Raw genomic sequence first — 23064 nt, 5'->3', positions numbered from 1 at the left:
CGTATATTTTAAATGAACCCATGCGTTATGCGAATTTCGTTTTAAATGCTTGAACATATGATTACTAATTGTTGGAGTATGACCAAAATCAAATTCTAACGCTAAATTTAATATTAAAAAAAGGAAGTTGGTAACACTAAATCTTAAAATTACAATTAATTTTTGACATTATACATGGATGTAACATCAACACGTGAATAAATTTAAATTATGACTTCATATAAAATATTGCCAAAATTTCAAAAAAATATCTTTTTTTTAAAAAAAAGATAATTTAAAATAATGGCGAAAATTTATTTTTTATTGAAATAAAATACAAAACAATTTGAATCACGTGGTTCTTCTCTTTCTTTATAATATTGAATGCATTTGCATTACAAACTATACATGGAATTTAAATTTATAATATCGAATACGACAATCGAAAATTACAAGAATTATAACATTCTTCTTTTTTTAAAAAAAAAAAATTATTTAAAATGAGTATTCCTTTTTTTTTCTTCTCTCTTGTGCGTTGTTTAGCACTACTGCATACTATGGCGAAATATGTGACATCATAGAATTAAATTAGTCGATGGTATATTTAAGTTACGTTTTGACGTTGAATTGTGAGTCTATACCTTTACCAAGCTTTCTAAGGCTATAAAGTAGGGAATTGATGATACCTTTATAAATTATAATATAGAAAATGTATAACAAACATACATTATGAAGATCATTCTGAAGGAACACTAGACTGTTATAATTAAATATAAACTGTGGATCCTCATTCTATGTAAAAAAAATATATATATGAAAATGCAAGAGCTTAAAATTGCCAGGGCTGTAAAATAATGTAAGGCCTCTATAGCATATAAATTAGCCTAATTCTAAACTTTTTTTAAAAAAAATTGATACATAATGGCCTGACCCGTAAAAATATGCGCGAGTTGTCCAGCGCCACCTGAAAATATACTTACTTTTGGACTTCGGTCCACTCCGACCGTTACATCAAATACTCTCCTTTTCCTACCTTATTTCCGTTAATATGATGATAAAAATTGTTAAAAAAATAAATTTCACTACCTGTTGTGAATAGACCCTTTAAACTTTGCTTAGCGCTTGATATTAACACTATGCGTCTTAAACCTAATTTATTTTTTTTAAAAAATAGAAGACACTTGATTAGTATTTTTCAAATAAAAGTTTATTTCGCGGTATAATACGCTCCGCTTATAATGTTCATCAAGTTGAAATAGTTGAAAACCGATATACATTATTTCTTTAGTATATTCTTTATTTCTACTTTAGGCTCCCTTGTTTTTAGGAACCAATAAAAAGAGGGGAACGTTATTATCGGATTCTATAAAAACTATTTAATTGTTAAAATAATTACATTTATTTATGTATACTGGTAATTAGGGCCATTTTACCATCAGTGAAAAACTCTCTTCCAATGAAAAGAGGGGAACGTTATTAAACGAATTTTATAGAAACTATTTATTTGTTAAAATAATTACATTTATTTATGTAAACGGGTAATTCGGGCCATTTCGCCATCAGTGAAAAACTCTCTTCTTGATCATACATTTTACGAAATTTTCGGATAAATTCTCTTTATATTTATTTATAAAAAAAAATGAAAATTTTTAAATTAAGAAATAGAACATTATATTATTTGGATTTAACTTTGATTTTTTACTTGTGTAGCAAATAGGCTAAATGGGATGGTAACTGATTCAAGTGCGCAAATATGACGTCATCCCTGGTATCTTGCTAATAATAAATGTATAGAATATAATAGGGTGTATAACTGTTAGAGCACTATATGAAGCTTGTTAGAACAGGTCCAGTCCCCAGATGTCGGTCGGAATTTTAACAAAATTGTTAAAGCGAATTTTAGTATGTCCGATATAAAATTAGAGCCCTCCAGTGAACCAGTTCGCCGGATAGACATTCTTTTTGGACTCAGCATAGACATATATATTTTTTATTCGGACACAAAATATTAAAATTTCGTTTTACCCACTTTTATAATTATTTTTTTTTCATACTTTCCTTGAGCGCTAAAATCAATTTTTTACGAAATTTTCATAACTTATAATTGTTTCGGCTAGGATCTATTTCTACAGATCGGGGCTGGAACGAACTCAGATCTTCAATAACAAAAAAAAAGTCAGGCAAGGTTAGTCAGATAAAAAAAATTGAAGGTTAATTAATGATTTCGGATTACTTCGAAATGTGTCAAATCATTATTGGCGTGTAGATAGGGCTTGAATTGATTCGTTATAAGATCCTTATAAAGAATTTTGAATTCCGATTTCTGTTTGCCAACTATGTTGTTAATTTTGTTGACGTCCTCCGCAAAATACATCCTAAAATCTCCTAATTATTTTTTTTTTAAAAAAAAGATGTCAAAAAAAAATCAGGGATCCCAACCGTAACATAGGTTCGAGTACAGATAAAAAAATTGTCCAATTTGACATCATTTTTATGGGCAATTGTTCTATTTATGCATTTATTTAGCATATCAGATCATTACAAGTAATATTTTAAAAATATTTAATACGTATATTAAATTGACCAATCAGAAAAGTGGACGAATTTACGCTCAAGTGACTTTACGATCATTAGACAGACAAAATTAAGATTTTTCGAATTCAGATTTCTCTTCGTAAAAAGAAAAAATGAATAAATAATAATATAACTATGAATGCAGGATTAGAAATCAGCATCCCAGCTCATGGGCCGGGCTGGGTAACGTCTGTAAATTATTCTAAAGACATAATTTTATTAAACTATATTTTTTTCTATTTTACTTTATAATTTTGAATGATTAGATGCTGCTATGACTGATCATTCATTTCATAAATTCCATTATTTTTATGATAAAATTGCTTCAATAAAAAAAATCATTAAACCTTGAATTCTCAACATTGGTTATGTATTCCGGTGGGTATAATTTTTGGAATTTATAAAAATGAGTATAAAAAAATTGGAACTGAACCGGGTACAAATTTTGACGGGTCAGGCAAAAAACTAAATCCAGACTGGGCCTGAAATTTTGCTATTTGCAGACCTTTTACTTATATACGCTAACTTGGGTAGCTGCTGGCATTGTCAAATATCTAAAATGGTGATCAATACACTGATCGATAAAAATTGATGGGCAATAATCTTTAAAACAGTTTTTTTTTTAAATCAAAGCCATCAAAGGGCTGGGAGAAAAACAAAATAAAATAGAATTTCAATTCGTTGATTTTTTTTTATTTCAAAAATAAAATCTATTTATTTAATTAAATCGAGATTATTTTTTTTTAAAAAAATTAAATCAAATTTTATAATACGAATTATTTCAAAAAGGATCTGGAGAAAAATAAATCTTGATACAAAGTTATTAACGGAATATTTCCTGGTTAATATATTAATAACACATCGTTAAATTAAGGTTGAATCGATTTAAAAGTATTTTTAATCATAATATTATCTATAATATTTAATATTTTTTTCCCATTTATATGGTTTATAATTAAAATGTTAAAGTTTAAGAATGTTATATGCGTATTCAATAAAATTAATTATTTTTTTTTAAACGTAAATTATTTATTGCGCCTGAATTAATCTTAATGTTAATATCAACAAAAATAATATTTTTATTTTTTTTTGTCGAACGATTTAACGATGTTCTAACAACAACAACAACAAAAAGTGTATACTTCTCCTCGAATTTGCGCTAAATGTGAATGCAGGGTTTGGTCTTATTTTTGCAAAATACGGCGATGTCGCCCGAGCGATGAATTTACAAAAATCCATGCTATCGTTTAGCAAGAAAAATAAAGCATCGTTTTTGAACTAAAAAATCTATATTTGTGCGATTATTGATAAACGAGGCCCTCACACACTTTTTCTAGAATTCGTTGCGCGCTGCGCGTAATTTGAGTAAAAGATTCGTTTTTAGTTTATTAAACATTTATTAATTTTAAAAAAAAATTGAAATAATAATTTTTTTTTAAAAAATTACTTCGAAGTTGAAACAAGATTGGAAAATTATTATTAAGCATCGGTGGAATTATAAATAAATTTATGTTTTAAAAAAATAATAATTATAATAGACTTTCCAAAGTCAAGCATCGAAATGCTCTTCAAAATAAAGATAAAAAATCTTCGCCCATTTTTGATATATTTGAGAAAAGTCTCAAATAAAATTTTTAATTTTACACTTTATAATCCTAAAATTTTGTGATTATTAAAAAGATTTTCGGCATAAAAATAAAGAAACCTTGGAAGATTATTTTTGTTTTGAACTCTGAATGAGAGGTCTTTAATTCAAAAAACCCATGGTCTTCTCTCCTAATAAAATGGCACGATTCAATCTTTATTTAGCATATATAGCCTAAACTCTAGTGTTGTTTAAAAAAAAGGGCCAGATTTGTGTCGATTTTTGAAAACAGCCCGATTAAGATTTTAACCAAAATAATATTCTGTTAAAACCTGGAAATTTTGCTCATAAATGGGAGACAACGTGATATTATTTTGGCTAAAATTTTAATCGTTCGGGCTTTTTTTATACAACACTTACTAAACTCGAAAATAAAGTAAAATGGCACCCATGTCATGATACTTCGCGAAGTTTTAAAACCTTAGACTTGAACGAGTTTTAAGACCTTTTCCAATAAGAAATGAATGAATATTATTGTAACCCAAATTATTTTTTACGGTGCCACAAACATCCACCCTAAACCCTTTATAAGAAATATAATAGTAGATAGCTATATATGTTCACCTTTGTATGATAAGCTTGTTATCGTTTGAAATAACATCTGATCCGTAAATTTTTCGGGCAATAATAGAAGAGAACATCTCAAAGCGCTGCTCAAATTTTTTTCGTAAGCGTTTTTGAGCCTTATATCGGTGTCTGGAGGGTCTACATTCACTATCTAATTTATATTTAAAAAAATATTTATACCAAATATCTTATTGGGTAGCACCTCTTTTAGCAGGGTACGCAGGCGCACTTAGAAATTTAAGTCAAAAATTTATTTTATAAATGAAATTAGACGAAGGCCACATTTATCATTAAGTTAATACCGATCTTTCTTTTTAATTTTTACAAAAGAAAATTCAATTCAGGACTTTATACTACATTGGTATGGCCCAAAATAACGCTTTTTATCCAACCTTTTTTCGCCGATAGCGAAAGATTATTTTGCTAAACAAACATAGTAGCATTCTAAGAGAAAGAGATCTTACAACAAGGTCGTTGATATTTTTGACGAATAAGTCAAATTGGTTGATATCGACAACATTTAAAACATTTAGGAGTGTTGTTACCCGTTACTGATTAACGGTGCATATATGCACCACCTCCTATATACCTTATTTTAACATAGTAGTTTTTATTTTAAAAAATAATAAAAAGATTTTTATATAGTTCAGACATTGTACTTCAAAACTGGAAAAGAAAAATATGAAAAAAATATTTTTTTATGTCCCTAAGAAACCCTCAAACTTTGCGAATTTATGAGGTCTAAAATGCAAAATTTTCTAAGTGATCTCACAAGCATATTATAAAATTATTTCGATGAAAACTAGTGTGTATATATTCTTTATAGATATATCAATATTTATCAATCATTTTTGAATTTTTAAATAATTAAAATTTTAATAGATAACCACATAAAGTTGACTGGTGCATATATGCACTGTTAACCATCTAGCAGTATAAATTATTTAAAAAAATTCAAACAAATGAAATTTAACATAATGAATTATAATTTTTTATATTATACTTAAAACCACTACCGTCACTAAGAGTGGGAGGAGGAGGGGTGGGTGACTCGAGCCCCCTAAGAATTTATTTTTAAAAATTTTATACCCAAAAAAAGACCTTTTGAAAATAATTTAAAAATTTTTTTTAGCCTCCTGAGATTAAATCGAATAATATATTGCTCCTATTATAATTTTTTTATCCCGATCAAATTATATGAAATTATTAGGTTCATAAATATTCAAAAGTTTAAAATTATTTTTAGCCTCTTCCTTTCTGAAGATTTTATTTTATTTATATAAAATATTATGCACCTGTTTTGTCAATTCAATCAAAATTATCAAAATAATAGATGACTAATAAAAAAATCAAGATTCTACGAAAATAATTTGTCTAGATATTTAATTTTTAATAAATTTTTTTAATGAAACGTTTTCTAACAATTGAACAAGCGCTTGCTCAACTTTTTGAAGAGGAACCAATTGAAGAAAGAGATATGGTTATAATTCCGCCAAACCCCTCTGCAGTTAGTGATGAAGAAGATTTCGATGAAAATGACTTAACAAATGTCGGAGTTTTGCCTTCAGATACAGCTGGAGAATTGGAGATTCATAATTCAGTTGATGACGACCTTCCAGAACCATATTCTATCAAGAAGCTATTCTCGAATTTCTCACAATTTAAAATGGAGAAAAACGGATGCAATATATTCTTCAAGCCATTTCAATGGAGAAAAGGAAGATGTAATAAAACTTGAAAATGATTTACATGGTAAAAGTCCATCAGATATATTTTCTTTAATTTTCGACGAAGACTTATATTCGCTAATTGTAGAACAAAGTAATATTTATACTAAACAAATGAATAGACCTAACATATGCATAACCATCCAAGATATTCAGAGTTTTATTGGAATTCTATTATTTACTGGATATCATTCTCTCCCACAAGAAAGAATGTACTGGTCTAATGATAGCGATATTTCTATTCCAATAATCCGGGATACAATGACCCAATTACAATTTCGAAATTTGAAATATAATATCCATTTGGCAGACAATACTAAAATAGATATACATGATAGATTTTATAAAGTTAGGCCTTATATTAATATATTGAATAATAAATTTCAGCAATTTGGAATTTTCAAACATCATTTATCAATAGATGAACAGATGATACCATATCGAGGAAGACATTCTTGCAAAATGTTCATAAAAGGAAAACCAATTAGATTCGGATACAAGTCTTGGATATTGGCTTCTTCCGACGGTTACGTATTCTCATTTGATATATGAAAAAGCGAAAATAAATATGAATATGGATTAGGTGGAAATGTAATCATAAAATTATTAAAGGCATTGCAAAAACCAAATTATCATAAAATATATTTTGATAATTACTTTACATCATTTAAACTCTTGTCATACTTAAAACAAATGGGATATTTTGCAACTGGAACTGTGAGGGACAATAGAATAGAGCATTGCCCAGTTGAATCTATAAAGGTTGTAGCAAAAAAAGAAAGAGGATATTATGATTATAGGTTTGAAAAATTAAACGAAATATTTGTAGTTCGTTAGAATGATAATTGATAATTCGGTGGTGACCGTTGCATCGACATGCCACACTCTCTTTGCTTTCTAATGTTTCAAGGTATTCTAAGAAAATATCTTCTAAAATAAAAATTCCTCAGCCAAATATGGTAACTGCTTATAACAAACACATGGGTGGAGTTGATCTATGTGATAATCTAATATCTACATATAGAATAAAAATAAGAGGAAAAAAATGGTGGTGGCCAATATTCACCAATTTTATTGATGTAGCTTTGGTAAATTCATGGAAAATCTGGAAATTCGTGAATCGAGATGACAAGAAGAGTTTGCTTGCATTTAGACGAGAAGTTACTAACTACCTCCTTCGAACGCCAGTAAAAATTGAAAAAAATTCAAGTACAGGTCACGCCAGCCAGTTTGCATTACAGTGTGAAAACCCTATTGATTCATCTTGACATTATTTATCTAAAATTATAGATGGAAAAAGACGAAGATGCAGATATTGCCATACGCACTCAAGATATATGTGCCAAACATGTCAAATCGCACTCCATATTAAATGTTACAAGGATTTTCATAATATATAAACATTTTCTCGTTTTTATTATAAATTACAAAAAAAGAATAAAGATATTTGTTGTTTTTTGATCTTATAGTATTTTATATAATTTTTATCTTTTTTAACCTCTTAATGGTTAACGGTGCATATATGCACCAGGCTAGATTTTCTATTTAGGATTATTTTTTTTGGCTGATTTTTTTAGAATATCATATTTGAGCATTAATCAATATAATTTGAAAAAATTGAGCATTTTTATCCACTAGAAAAATCTTGACCATTAATGAGTTAAAGTGGTCGGTTTTATAAGACCTTTACCCCGTTTTCATTTTTTAATTATTCAAGAACACTTATTTTATAACAATAAAATAATACTAATATAAAACTTGCCAAATTCCTAAAAAAACGTATAAAATGAAAGATTAAAGTTTGTTCAAAATTTGTGCTCCCGGGTTCGAAATCGGGATTCAAAGTTTAAAAAATACGATTGATTTCTTGTTTTTGGGTGAAACATAAACTATAATTTAAATACCTCTATACAATTAATTATTCAAATTACAATGAGTATTAAGTAAGCCTGGAAATTTTTTTGACCTCTATTTGCCAAATCTCGAGGTATACCATGATATTATTTGGGCTAAAATTTTAATCGGGCCGTTTTTAAAAAATAGACCCAAATCGGGCTTTTTTTAGCAACACTAGTTAGCCATTTTTTAAAATTCGGCTCAAATCGATAGTATTGAAAAGGATGAGATATATATGCCGTTTTGGGATATGATGAAACTCACGGTAACTCGGAATTTCTCGATTTTATATTATTTATATTGATGGAGATTCTTAAATTTGAAAAAAAATTTCTGATTTACCCTGTGCAGCATGCGTAAAATACCTATCCTATAAAATTTCAGACAGTTTTCGGGCATAAACTATTGCCATTTTTTTTTATATAATGAAAAAATTTATATAAACTAAGCAAAATTGTTTGAAATTCAAAAGTGGGAATGCTTTAAATATGTTGGTGGTATACATTTACATAAGTGATTTTTAAATTTAAATAGATGGATCATAGAGGTATATATTTTCAAATCGTTTTTCTTTTAATATTTTAGATTTTCATACAATAGATACATATTTACTTATAAAATATTTTTTACAAAAATGATTTCGATTTAAAGGTAAAATTTGATCATTCTCAACTATACCATTTTTCAGACTTCAAAAATACTATCTATATATATAATCACCGTAATCAAGAAATGAAAGATTTAGTATATCCATAATATTAATTTTTATTTTTCTCATCAACTTTCCTATCTTCTTAATGTTAATTTTTAAATTATTTTTATAATTTTACTTGATAAAGTAAGAAATAATTTATAATTTTAAATTTAATAATATTCATTCTTATCATATTATTAGATTTTGAATTTGTTCAAATTCTTTATTACCAAGTGAAATCCAACTACCTTTTATATTAAAACGTCGTCAACTTCCTAATTCAGTGTCAACCCTTCGATCATGTAGGTTTATATTACGTGTTTTCTAATTCAGTGTCCTTCGATCATGTAGGTTTATATTACCTGTTTTATACCATGGAAAACTTAATGTCGGTTTAAGCAAATGTACCTCTCAAAAAATACTAAAGTTATGATTGTACCTACAAAATATGCTTAAATAATTAACGTAAGTAATTATTAAAATATCAATTCAAAAAATAAAAATATGTTTTATTTAGCCAATTAAAAATTAATAATTTGACTAACTACTTTATTATTAACACTCACAAATCATAATTAGTTTAGTTTAACTTATAAACATTAATTGATTTTAAATTTAATACAATAATATGGAGGCAAATTTCATAAAATAAATTTAAGTTACTACTTTCTTATTAACACTCACAAATCATAACTAATTTAATTTAACTTATAAACATTAATTGATTTTAAATTTAATAATATTCATTCTTACCATATTATTAGATTTTTAATATCTTCAAATTCAAATATTTCATTCTAATGTTTTCTCATAAAATATGGAGGAAAATTTTATTAAATAAATTTAACCTACTACTTTATTATTAACACTCACAAATCATAATTAGTTTAATTTAACTTATAAACATTAATTGATTTTAAATTTAATAATTCAAAATATGGAGATAAATTCCATTAAATAAATTTGACTCACTACTTTATTATTAACACTCGCAAATCATAATTAGTTTAATTTAATTTATAAACATTAATTGATTATAAATTTAATAATATTCATTCTCACCATATTATTAGATTTTTAATTTTTAAAAATTCAAATATTTCATCATACTGTTTTCTCCTAAAATATGGAGGAAAATTCTATTAAATAAATTATACATTAATTGATTTTAAATTTGATAATTCAAATTATGGAGGCAAATTTCATAAAATAAATTTGACTTACTACTTTCTTATTAACACTCACAAATCATAATTAATTTAATTTAACTTATAAACATTAATTGATTTTAAATTTAATAATAGTTAATAATATGGTAGTAAGTTAAATTTATTTAATAAAATTTCCCTCCATATTTCAGGAAAAAATAGTAGGATGAATTAAATATTTGAATTTGAACAATTTAAAAATCTAATAATATGGTAAGAATGAATATTATTAAATTTAAAATCAATTAATGTTTATAAGTTAAATTAAACTAATTATGATTTGTGAGTGTTAATAAAAAAGTAGTAATAAAATTATTTTATTTTTTTTAATATCTATTAATTATCATTTTAAAATGTGGTCTATAAAATAATCGTCAGGGAAAAAAAAAATTATCAAATTTTTAAAAATGACAAATTCGGTTTTAAAAAAAGGTTAATATTTACCCCGTTCATATAAAAATATGGACATGAGATTTTTTAAGAAGATCACAACCATTTTTAAATTTTTATGAAGATAAAATTATTTCTTACCCTGTGTCAAGTACAATTATTTTATTTTTTTAATATCTATTAATTCTCATTTTAAAATGTGATTTATAAAATAATCGTCAGGGGAAAAAAAAATTATCAAATTTTTAAAAATGATATATTAGTTTTTAGAAAAAGGTTAATATTTACCCCGTTCATATAAAAATATGGACATGAGATATTGTGAGAAGAACATAAATAAATATAAATTATGTTTTAAGTTAAAGAAATAACCTTTTTAAAATTTTTAAGAAGATAAAATTATTTCTTACCCTGTCAAGTATAATTATTTTATTAATAAAATTTAACTTTATTTAGCAATTATCATGGAAACTATGGAAAATCATTTTTAATTAAATTTTTAGAAAGATCACAACTTTTTTTAATTTTTTAAGAATATAAAATTATTTCTTACCCTGTGTCAGGTACAATTATTTTATTTTTTTAATATCTATTAATTCTCATTTTAAAATGTGATCTATAAAATAATCGTCAGGGAAAAAAAAATAAATTATCAAATTTTTAAAAATGACAAATTAGTTTTTAAAAAAAGGTTAATATTTACCTCGTTCATATAAAAATATGGACATGAGATATTGTGAGAAGAACATAAATAAATATAAATTATGTTTTAAGTTAAAGAAATAACCTTTTTTAAATTTTTAAGAAGATAAAATTATTTCTTACTCTGTCAAGTATAATTATTTTATTAATAAAATTTAACTTTATTTAGCAATTATCATGGAAACTATGGAAAATCATTTTTAATTAAATTTGTAGGAAGATCACAACCTTTTTTTAATTTTTTTAGAAGATAAAATTATTTCTTACCCTGTCAAGTACAATAATTTTGATTTTTTTAGTATCTATTAATTCAATAATCGTCAAGGAAAAAAAAATTATCAAATTTTTAAAAATGACAAATTAGTTTTTAAAAAAAGGTTAATATTTAGAATGAATCATTACAAATAATAAGGTGATTATTAACGATTTAGAAGAATGGAAACTAGAAATTCTTCCAAATCAAAAAAAGTTTATTTATTAATTATTTTTTATAAAAACTTTTATTGTTTAAGGAAGGTGATCGTAAATTGCGTAATATTCATAAATTACGTCATAAAAAAAATCTAAAAATAACAAACCTCATTTAGTTTCACTACCTACACCTCAAAATGCAAATATAAATCAATCTTTTCCCACTTATTCATCAAATAAAACTGCTTTGATTAGTACAAACGTTACCAATAGGCAAAAGTCGAAAAAAAATTCTAAATTCCTTTAACAACGACGCATAATAATATAATTAATTCCAGCCAAACAAAAGTTTACCTATTTATTAAATTGTATAAAATAATAAAATTATTTTAAGGAACTTATTCATGAAATGCGTAATCAGATAAAATCCAAATATATCAAAACTAGATTAGTTTCATTACCTACCACTCAAACTACTTATTTATATTTGCTCACTGATTTATCAAATAAAGATGCTATGATGTGTGCATGCGCTGCCCGTTTTAGGCAAAAGTATAAAACAATCTTCCCCAACACTTTTATTTCTAAAATTCCTTTAACAACGACGCATATAGATATATACAATTCCAGCCAAACAAAAATTTACCAATTTATTAAATTGTATACATGAAATGCGTAATCAGATAAAATCCAAATATATCAAACCTCAATTAAGTTCTTTAACTCAACCTCAAAATACTAAAGTAAATCAATCTTTTCCCATTGACTTATCCAATAAAACTGTTATGATTCGTGCATGCGCTGCCCGTTTTATACAAAAGTATAAAACAATATTCCCTTACACTTTTATTTCTAAAATTCCTTTAACAACGACGCCTAAAAAGATAAATAATTCTAGCCAAACATAAGTTTATTTATTATTTAAGATTTATAAAATAATTAACTTATTTTAAGGAACAAATCCATGAAATATGTAATCAAATAAAATCTAAATATATCAAACCTCAATTAGATTCTTTACCTCAACCTCAAAATGCTAAATTAAATCAATCTTTTCCCATTGACATATCGAATAAAACTGCTATGATTCGCGCATGCGCTACACATTTTCGTTAAAAATTTAAACAAATGTTCCCTATAATTAATAATGATGACAATAATTTAATAATTGAGCATACTTGCGGTCCTATGAATACAATATGCCAATTTTGTTTTTCTTTGAATTTTATAGATGAAAAACCTTCAGATTCAAAATTCAATCATTGTTGTCATAAAGGGAAAGTAAAACTTACACAAATACCTTACCCACCTTATTTAAAAATTCTTTTATCAAACCCCCAGGATTCCTTACACAAAGATTTTATGAAAAATATCCGTTCTTACAATTCATCTATAGCATTTGCTTCTATGGGTGCTCAAATATCGGAGTTTTCAGGTAGTGGCCCTTATTGCTTCAAAGTTCATGGGCAAATATATCACCGTACTTCTCACTTATATCTACCCTCTAATACTCATCCTACCTATGCCCAATTATATGTATTAGATACGACTCAGGCTATAGCTGAGCGGTTAAACATCCAGCTGATACTAAATGTAACATAGACATAATGAAACATTTAGATCATTTAATACGTCAAATTAACCCCTACGCTATTAGTTTTAAGACGTTAGGTGAGGTTCAACAATCTGCAGTAGAATTTTAAACAAATTCCAATACAGAAATACCTGCCACAAAACCTTCAGCTATCATATTAGGGCACCAGCCAGGTTCACCATGGGGGAAGAGTATAGGATATACCATGGGATCTAAATTTGGACTTGATATGTTAAGAATAATAAGATCATTCTCTTTAGAAATAGGATAGACCTTAATATCTCTTTTAAAGGGAGGTTCCGCTATCTTCATTGTTAAAAATCATAGCTACGTCATCCATCGATGGTAAATTATAAAGGCGCCGATCGCTAGATCTATCTCCCTTAAAGATCATATTTATGGCAGGTATTTTTGTATTGGAATTTGTTGAAAATTCTACTGCAGATTGTTGAACCTCACCTAACGTCTTAAAACTAATAGCGTAGGGGTTAATTTGACGTATTAAATGATCTAAATGTTTCATTATGTCTATGTTACATTTAGTATTAGCTGGATGTTTAACCCGCTCAGCTATAGCCTGAGTCGTATCTAATACATTTAATTGGGCATAGGTAGGATGAGTATTAGAGGGTAGATATAAGTGAGAAGTACGGTGATATATTTGCCCATGAACTTTGAAGCAATAAGGGCCACTACCTGAAAACTCCGATATTTGAGCACCCATTGAAGCAAATGCTATAGATGAATTGTAAGAACGGATATTTTTCATAAAATCTTTGTGTAAGGAATCCTGGGGGTTTGATAAAAGATTTTTTAAATAAGGTGGGTAAGGTATTTGTGTAAGTTTTACTTTCCCTTTATGACAACAATGATTGAATTTTGAAAATGAAGGTTTTTCATCTATAATTGGCATATTGTATTCATAGGACCGCAAGTATGCTCAATTATTAAATTATTGTCATCATTATTAATTATAGGGAACATTTGTTAATCATAGCAGTTTTATTTGATAAGTCAATGGGAAAAGATTGATTTAATTTAGCATTTTGAGGTTGAGATAAAGAACCTAATTGAGGATTGATATATTTAGATTTTATTTGATTACGCATTCCAAGAATTAGTTCCTTAAAATAATTTAATTATTTTATAAATCTTTAATAAATAAACTTTTATTTGATTTAATTTAGCATTTTGAGGTTGAAGAAAAGAACCTAATTGAGGTTTGATATATTTAGATTTTATTTGATTACGTATTTCATGAACAAGTTCCTTAAAATAATTTTAATTATTTTATACAATTTAATAAATAGGTAAACTTTTGTTTGGCTGGAATTGTATATAACTATATGAGTCGTTGTTAAAGGAATTTTAGAAATAAAAGTGTTGAGGAAGATTGTTTTATACTTTTGCCTAAAACGGGCAGCGCATGCACGCATCATAGCATCTTTATTTGATAAATCAGTGAGCAAATATAAATTAGTAGTTTGAGTGATAGGTAATGAAACTAAAGAGTGTATTTCAGATTCGCGAACAACACACAAAATCCCTTAAAATCGTTTTGGGCTCCGCCCAGGGTAACTACCCATATGATAGAATCAACTATAACCGATAAGTAGAGCAGGACTGGCAAGGTTCTCCAAAATTCGCTCAATTTCTTAGCTTTAACATTGTAATCCGCGAATTTCGAACTCCTATCATAAGAATTTTCATGGATCCAATCTCGTTTGTTATTGTGAGGGTAGTTGGACTCCATAAGGAATGAATCTTTGATTTCTTTTATTTATTTATCTAAATCTATATGCTTCTTTTTAAAAAAAATTAAAGTTTAAGGGTGGCGGGAAACCTTAAAAATTATAAACTGAAAATGTTATTAACAGAGAAAATGGGTTATACTGTAAAATTTTCAAATTTTTTCTTTCGAGTAAACTAAACCTCTAAGAATTTCCGAAAATATCGGATCAGCCGATACATGTATAACCGATCCGATCTTTTTGGTTTTCTTTTCTTTTTTTGTTATTTTATTTTATTTTATGTTATGTATATTTATTTTACATTTTTATAATATTTTTTAAATAATTTTTAAAATTTTACTTTTTTTAAAATAGATTTATAGTATTTTAAATGTTTTTTTTTATAAAAATAGAAAGTAACACCCAAAGTTTTATTCATTTTAAATCTTTCAATTTAAATATGGTATCTGAATTATGGAAATATTTTACAAAAGACAAAGATAATTTTGCAAAATGCGTTGTCTGCGGAATAATCTGAGTCTGCCTTCAGTACGGCAGGAGATATAGATAGTCCATATCGTAGAAGCTTATTCCCAGAAAATCTGGAGCCTCTCATATTTATTAAAAAAATCTAATATATTATAATTTTATATATTAAATATTACAATTTTATAATTCATATTAACATAAAATGGATATATTATTAAATATATATTTTTTTATTATAGTCATTGTAGAAATAAAAAAATTAAATTCATAATTCGATTGAATATTGATTTCTTAATTACATTTGTTCAAACGGGGGTGATTAAAAATCAGTATAAAGGATTGGTATCGGATCGGTTTTGAAGCAGTATCGGAAAATAACGGATCGGTAAAAAATATGTGGATTGGCACAGCCCTATAAAATAGGTAAAATTTGACCATAAATCTTAGATCTAAAATGATGATATTTAAATAATTAATATTTTATTCGAAAAGAAATCTAGGAATCACGTGTTCTTTTGTTTTTGTAATAATTTACTATTCTTGCGGATTAGTAAGATATTATGTTCTCAATAAAGAAATCAAAGTAGAGAATATTAGTGTGGGTAAGCGGGAAATAATTCACCGGAAAAAAAAATACCCGATAATAATTCTTAGAAAATAATTCTCCGGGATTGATTTTCTCGAAGTTTTTAAATATAATTATTTGAGGATTTTTGTTCCATGGATATATTTATAGGGAATTTTTTCTCCTATTTTATTAATTTTATAATTTTTAATATCTTAAAGTATATTTCCTAGATTCGTTTTATATGCAAGTTAGCGCTTAACAGTGTGTTTTAAAAATAAAAACATTTCTAAAAAAAATTGGCATCTGACCTTACGAAAAGTTATGGCGCTAAGTAATATAAAACGTGTTTAGATAGTTAAAAACCTTAAGTACCAACTTTATTCAATCCACGAGGGTAAAAGGTTATTATTTTTTTAGGGGGGGGGGGTTTGGTGCAAATAAAAAGTTTGGGTTAAAAGAGCACTTGCTACAAATCTTAGCCTAATCAACGCTCATAATATTCAGTCTGTATTCTCAATTCAAATCATTTTTTTTGTATACAATTCAAACAGATTAATTTTCAATCTTAAATTTTCAAGGAAAAAAAAATAATTTAACAACACTACTTCTAGGGTCATAATTTTATTATTTGTTAAAGAATAAAATGTTCCTTCATTGGTAGAAGTATCGTAATGGGTAGGAGTTGCTAAAATATGTAATAATTTTTATATAATTCAAAGATGTTAGATGGAACCGATAAGAATACTCCGGTGGGGTATCTGTCGATTGAATACTCCAGTGGGATATCTGTCGATTGAATACTCCAGTGGGATATCTGTCGATATCAATACTTCGGTGAGAGATCAAGATACAAAGATACAATGATGGCGATACTCCGGTGGAAGGAATATAGATAAGGAACTCCGGTGGGGGATATCAGAGATAAAAAGAGATAGATAGTATGAATATTAAAGTGGAGAGAGTATTGAGCTTACCACCAGAAAAAGGTGAAAGCTTAAGAGAAAAAAAAAGTAAAAAAAATAGTCTTAAAATGTGTTTGAAATTTACGTGAAGTATCTAATTGTTTATCATATTTATACCAGTTTGCATTCGGCTAGTAATGTATCATGGGATACTTAAACATCCACGCAATAAAAAAAAATCCGCCAAATATTTAATTTTTTTTCTCTATAAATTGAAATAGATTCGGAAGGATTTATCGATAATTATATTTAGAGATTTGTAGCTGCCTGATGAATCAAGAACCTCTCATCCATTTAAGTGTTATAAAAGTATCCAGGATATAAGGAGATTTATTTTTTTCTACTGACCCTATAAAAATATTAAAACGATGGGCTTTGCCTGTAAGTCGAGATGAGATAAATGTTAAATTCGTTTAATATTTTTGAAAAGATTATTAAATAATAGATATTTCAAAATTTGTTGAATATATAATGCGCGAAAAATATAATTTTTTTTTTATATTTCTTCCTTGAAAAATTAAACATAATTAGAAATTGAAAAAAAAAGTTGCAAATAAATTTATCAGTTTAAATTGTATTAAGAAAATAAATTTTTTTTAAAAAAGTGAGATTTGAATTGAGAATGCATACCGAATGTAAAAAGTGCTGATTTGTTAAAAAGACCGATTTGGGTCTATTTTTAAAAATGGCCAGATTAAGATTTTAGCCAAAATAATATTATGTAAGCCTCAAGATTTTGCGAAATATATGTCCTCCAGCTGTGAACAAAATCTCCAGGTTAACATAATATTTTTTTGGTCATAACCTTAATCGGGCCGTTTTTAAAAATCTAACAGAACCGGGCTTTTTAACAATTCAAGTTGATTAAGATTCCTAAAAAGTATTTGGAGAAATAATATAAAAAGTGCCGATTAAGCTCGAAAGATGTGGTTCGACTTATTACTAAACAGCCGGCTGGACTAAAACATCCTAAAAAAGCAAAATAAAATTTTTTTTTTAAATAAAACAAGCAAAATCAAAAAAAAAGAGAAAATAAATACGAATAATAACAATGCCACTAGATACAACCCAAAATAGGGTGTCTTGTCTTAGTTAAAAAATTGTTTAGTCTAGGTTAAAAAGGAAGTAAGCATCTAAATGCTTAAGTCAAACCAGGACCCGAAGAGCTATACCGTTCAATATAAAAAGCTGTGATTAGGCTCGAAATATACCGGCTAATTAAGCCCGACGAGTTATACAATTAAATATATAAAGCGTTGATTAGACCCGAAAAGCTATACCGTTAAATATAAAAAAGTGTTAATTTAAGGCTATAAAAAATGTGTTGGAAAAGTATAAAAAGTGTTAAGCTCGAAGCGAAGTGGTTGGTGTAATATACAAAGTGCTGATTATACTCGAAAAGCTATACCACTAAATATAAAAAGTGTTGGATTGAGGTAAAATAAAGCGTTTAATATAAAAGTGCCGGTTTAATTTTTTCTTTTGTAAAAAGAAAAATCGGTAAATCTTTCTTTGTTTTTTTCTCTAACAGTGAGCATTTTAGCGTTTGCGAAAAAATAATTTTATGGGACCGGGTTTGAAATATCTATATCAAGAATTTCACGATTCGCGATATACTATAAAAATATATTTATTTTTCTTTTTTTAATATATTTAAATAATACTGGCTTGTGCAATCTTCCCGCCAAATATAGGTAATCCCATTTGTAGAGATCGGCGACTAACCTGCTCTCTTCCACGACACCGTATTTTACAATCTATATCGATTATAATAAATAATATATTTAAAACGATAGCAATCCATCAGTGGTATTTTTTAGAAGTAGGTTTGGAGCTATAAAAAAAAACACCATGAATGGGTGAATCGATGGGATCTTTATTCAAGATCTTTTGATATAAACAACACCAGAATTCATAAAGTTATAAACACAAGTCTTAAATCGTATTCACTCAGGTAGGTAGCTCATAATAACAATTATAATCCGGGAACTTATCCATTCTTTCGAAGCAATCATTGCGAAGGCCTTCTTTGATTGGCTATTATTACCTTATTTTATCTATCCTCATGGTGTGCATATAAATTTCTAAACCTTTATTTTATAAATTTTTAATTATAGTTTCATATTTAGATCCCAGAACCCCATTTCCATAATTTTCCTCAAAGTTTTGTTCGGGCCCTTGCCCTTCTACATGTTTTTTTGTAATATTCCTAGCTGCTGAAGGGGCAAAATCAATTAGAAATTTTCGATTTAGGCGAAACGAAAATATAAATTCAGTCTTACAATAATTAACAAAATTAGAATATTATGAATAAACTGAACAGGGGGTGAGAATTTTTTTTTCCTTTCTTATTCTTACCTCCCTATTCATCCTCTTAGTTGTTGTTTTAATTTATTCTTATAATTTTTTTTATAATTTATAGAGTAGTTAATTTACTATAATTAATAAAGTAGTAGAAGATCAATCGATCTGATATTTTGTAATCCAAATAAAAATTATTTAGAAAAATCCAATTGCCAAATTTAGAAACTTGCCTGAAAGTATTATCAATTCTCAATGCAAATTATAAGAATTAAAACAAATACCTTTTTCTATACTTATTATTTTTAAATTATGTGCTACAAATTGTAGGAGTTTTCGCACACATGAGAAGACAGCACTTGGCAACTCTGTTAAACCATTACCAATGTAAGCGAAGCAAGCTTATCCTTTTAATGAAATCTGGTTGACATATAACCAATATTAACTTTTCTCAAAAAAATGTTCTATAAAGTAGGGCTGCGCCAATTTTACCGATATTAAAATAACAGTTAAAAATGTGTTGGCACCAGATTGACAGATATTTTTAAATAAACCTAAAACCATCTTAGAATGCCAATAACACTTAAAAATATTCTATCAATCAAAAATATTTTAAGGAGGGGTTGGTGCAAAATAAAATCAGCCATGTTTAAGATTGGCAAACCCTATCAATGTTGAACAAATTTTAAATCATCCGATTATAAACGTTTTCTTAGAATAATTTTGTTTTATAACAAGTTGTGATGTTATATATATATTTCAAGAAGTTTGTGCAAAAAAAAAAATTAGCTGCCAATCACGTGCCATTTCTGAGATATATACATATATAATCAGGTCATTTCAATATCGGTACATCCCAAGTACCCCCTTCCTGAAAAGCGCTAAAAATATGTTTCATTGATTGGTCTCCTTTTTAGTTAGTATTAAATACAAAGTTTGGAACTTACAAAAAATGGTTAGATTCCAAATATTTTTTTAAGTGGTTTCGATTACTAAAACTTTAAAAAGTGGATGTTGTCTTCTAAATTTGATGTGGTTACTTTGTTAAGCTGTGACCTAAATATTTAAAATATAATCAATAAACTTTCGTAACTTTAACGAAAAAAAAGGAGAAATATGCTATTTTAATGCAAAAAAAATAGAGGCCTAAATCATATATGCAAATTCACGAAAGTTTTTTAATTTTTTAAAGTTAGAGAAATCAATTATATTTAATAAATTTTAGCTGAAAGTTTATAAAGTTGTGAAATTTTTATGCAAAAAGATTTTAAGCAATATTTCATTTATATTTTTCAAATTAATATTCAAAATGGGCATTTATATTAATCCAAATGGGAAGTATGAAGATAATTTGTAAGGAATTTCAAAACTTTTAAAAAAAATTTAATGGAAGATTTTGGGTATGTTTTATAATTTAAAAAGTTATAAAAATTTTGAAGTTATTTTAAAATATCTAAAAGTAAAAAAAATAATAAATTTTCAAAAACCATTACACAACATCATATATAATTGGCTTCTGGAAGTTTAAAAATGGGTTTTGGTTCTTATAAATTTTAAAAAAAGATTCAGTTCTGCTTTCTAAAGCCCCCCCCCATTCTGAGGGTTGCAGGTTCAGATTCTGGTTAATTATGATTTTAAAAAAATATAAAGGTATATAAAATCAATTATTTTTAAAAAATAACTTTATCTTCAATTGGTATATGTGTCTTGAAAAAAACTCCAGCAGCAGAATTTTGAAGGTAGGTTAAAAATTTTGACCCAAACATAGAATTTGTTATAGAATAATGACTTTTATTTAGAAGAATGTTTTGCTGGTGCCATTTCATAGCATTTTTGACCACAAATATCAAATCAATCATTTTCTAAGTTTATATAAATATTTTTTTTAAATAACAATAAAAGAATATTCACATTATGTTACAAAACAAATAAATGATCTTATTAAAAACAGTTGAAATATTTTTATTATATGAAATCATTAAATTGTTTAATAATAACAGTGCTATATATAATCAGTACATAGGTTGGCAAGGGGGCATTTCCTTCCGCTTAAAAAATTTGCCATTTTAGTAAATATGATATAAAATTAATTAAAATTTTTCTCTACACCCCCACTTGTTAGAAACTCCAATTTGGGTTGCTTATTTACAAAAATACCTCTAGTAAAATTTATGGAAATGCAATCAACCTAATGACCCCTACCCCTTAGAAATATACTGACTAAGCCTATGAGTCATTATATATTTGAATTTTAAAGTTTTAATAAAATATTTAAAAAAATTTTAAATATTCTCAAAAATTAAAATAATACTACATAAAACTTTATTAATAAAATTGTAAATAAAATAAATCGATGGTTAATATAATATTAATTAGCAACTATATAATTATGATTTAAAGCTCTTTTTTTAAATAATAATAAAAGTTTACTTAATTTTAATTATAAAATACAAATTTTAGCTTAAAAGGTATTAATTAATAGAGCTTTATGAATAATTAATCATATTAAATGCGTATTTATAGTTTTAAATAATGGTATATAAACTTTTTGTTTCTGATTTCTAATCGCCGATCCATAACTAAATACCCAAACTGTTTCTTTTGGAAAACGATTGATAATTCGTGAGAGAATTTCAAGCATATGTTTTTATTGAATGAATGTGATCTAAATTCCTAATAAAAAGTGCGAAATCCTCACCCAACATTAAATATATTTATTTAAAGTTATAACTTGAAGAAGATGTATTAGGAGATTGGATACGAGGAATTATGGCTCTTGTCCATTTTATTTTACTATTAGCCCTTGACATATTAGTAAGGTTTTGTTATGGGCTCAACACCCACGCCAAATTAAAAATAAATAAAATTGTTTTTGAAGATTTAAATATTAAGCATCGAATAATATTTTATATAAATATTATTTTTTCTTTTTACATAAATTGAAATATAAACCCAACAGAATTCATAAGACATTTGATTCTAATAATCTTCCAATACTATTCTTAATGTCTTTCTGAATGTATTTAATAAATTCTTATTAATAATAAAAAATCACACCATTTTTCTAGTGCAAAAATTTGCTAAATACAATTTCATTTGTGCAATGTCAAATCATAATAAATATTTGGTAATCAGCCATCTTTCTTATTTGCAATGTTTATATTCTATTGCTTGAATAAAATACATTAATGTTAGTACAACTACTTCTAACAATTAGACATTTGATTTAAATAATCTTCTAACATTATTCTTGCATTTAAAATTTTACCTTTCTAATTGTTTTCCTGGTTATATAATTAATCATATTTATAATTAAAATGTAAATTCTGGTGTCTCCCAATAGTTATGCCAAACATTTTTGCTTGCATTACAATTGAATTACTAATAGATATGAGATTTTAGAATTTTTATATCTTTATAAATAATACCCATTTTTATTTTACCATTTACTAATATTATATAAAACTTTTTAAAATAGAAAAGATTAAATTCGAAAACTTTTAATTAAATTACCTTAAAATGTTATTGACAAAATATTGAAAATATCTTAATTTTTAACTACCAACATAACACATATAATGGATGCGAATAATTAAAAGGAAAAATAATATTATCTAAAAGTATATA

At 26.3% G+C, this 23064-nt stretch overlaps 1 protein-coding gene across 2 annotated transcripts; it reads right to left on the bottom strand.

The window, feature by feature from the left end:
- Positions 1-339: 339 nt before the first annotated feature.
- Positions 340-22081, bottom strand: LOC135931067 (phosphatidate cytidylyltransferase, mitochondrial-like). 2 transcript variants are annotated; one of them, XM_065467932.1, is made up of 9 exons: positions 21983-22081; positions 21120-21299; positions 18801-18893; positions 4763-4916; positions 2213-2364; positions 1682-1755; positions 1500-1594; positions 1066-1128; positions 340-665 (listed from the first exon to the last, which is right to left on the bottom strand). In XM_065467932.1, the coding sequence occupies exons 1-9, from the start codon at positions 22076-22078 to the stop codon at positions 589-591; spliced, it is 984 nt and encodes a 327-aa protein (XP_065324004.1). In that variant the 5' UTR covers positions 22079-22081; the 3' UTR covers positions 340-588. The 2 variants fall into 2 exon arrangements, with proteins under 2 accessions (XP_065324004.1, XP_065324005.1); XM_065467933.1 differs by lacking the exon at positions 18801-18893.
- Between the last annotated feature and the right edge of the window lie 983 nt (positions 22082-23064).

Source organism: Gordionus sp. m RMFG-2023, chromosome 1, assembly GCF_954871325.1.
Source record: "Gordionus sp. m RMFG-2023 chromosome 1, tfGorSpeb1-WG-v2, whole genome shotgun sequence".
Taxonomy (NCBI): Eukaryota; Metazoa; Nematomorpha; class Gordioida; order Chordodea; family Parachordodidae; genus Gordionus; species Gordionus sp. m RMFG-2023.
Note: the sequence above shows the minus strand (reverse complement) of the source record. Positions and strands in the feature narration are given on the sequence as shown.

Bases quoted from the DNA above. Each gene is read 5' to 3' on its own strand.
- LOC135931067 (XM_065467932.1), bottom strand. From the start codon at position 22,078: ATGCTTGAAATTCTCTCACGAATTATCAATCGTTTTCCAAAAGAAACA. The intron at 21,300-21,982 runs GTTTATATACCA...ATATAAACTTAG, and splicing joins TTAGAAATCAGAAACAAAAA to AAAATGATTGATTTGATATT. The intron at 4,917-18,800 runs GTATTATTTAAA...AATATAAATTAG, and splicing joins CGGGAAGATTGCACAAGCCA to ATAGTGAATGTAGACCCTCC.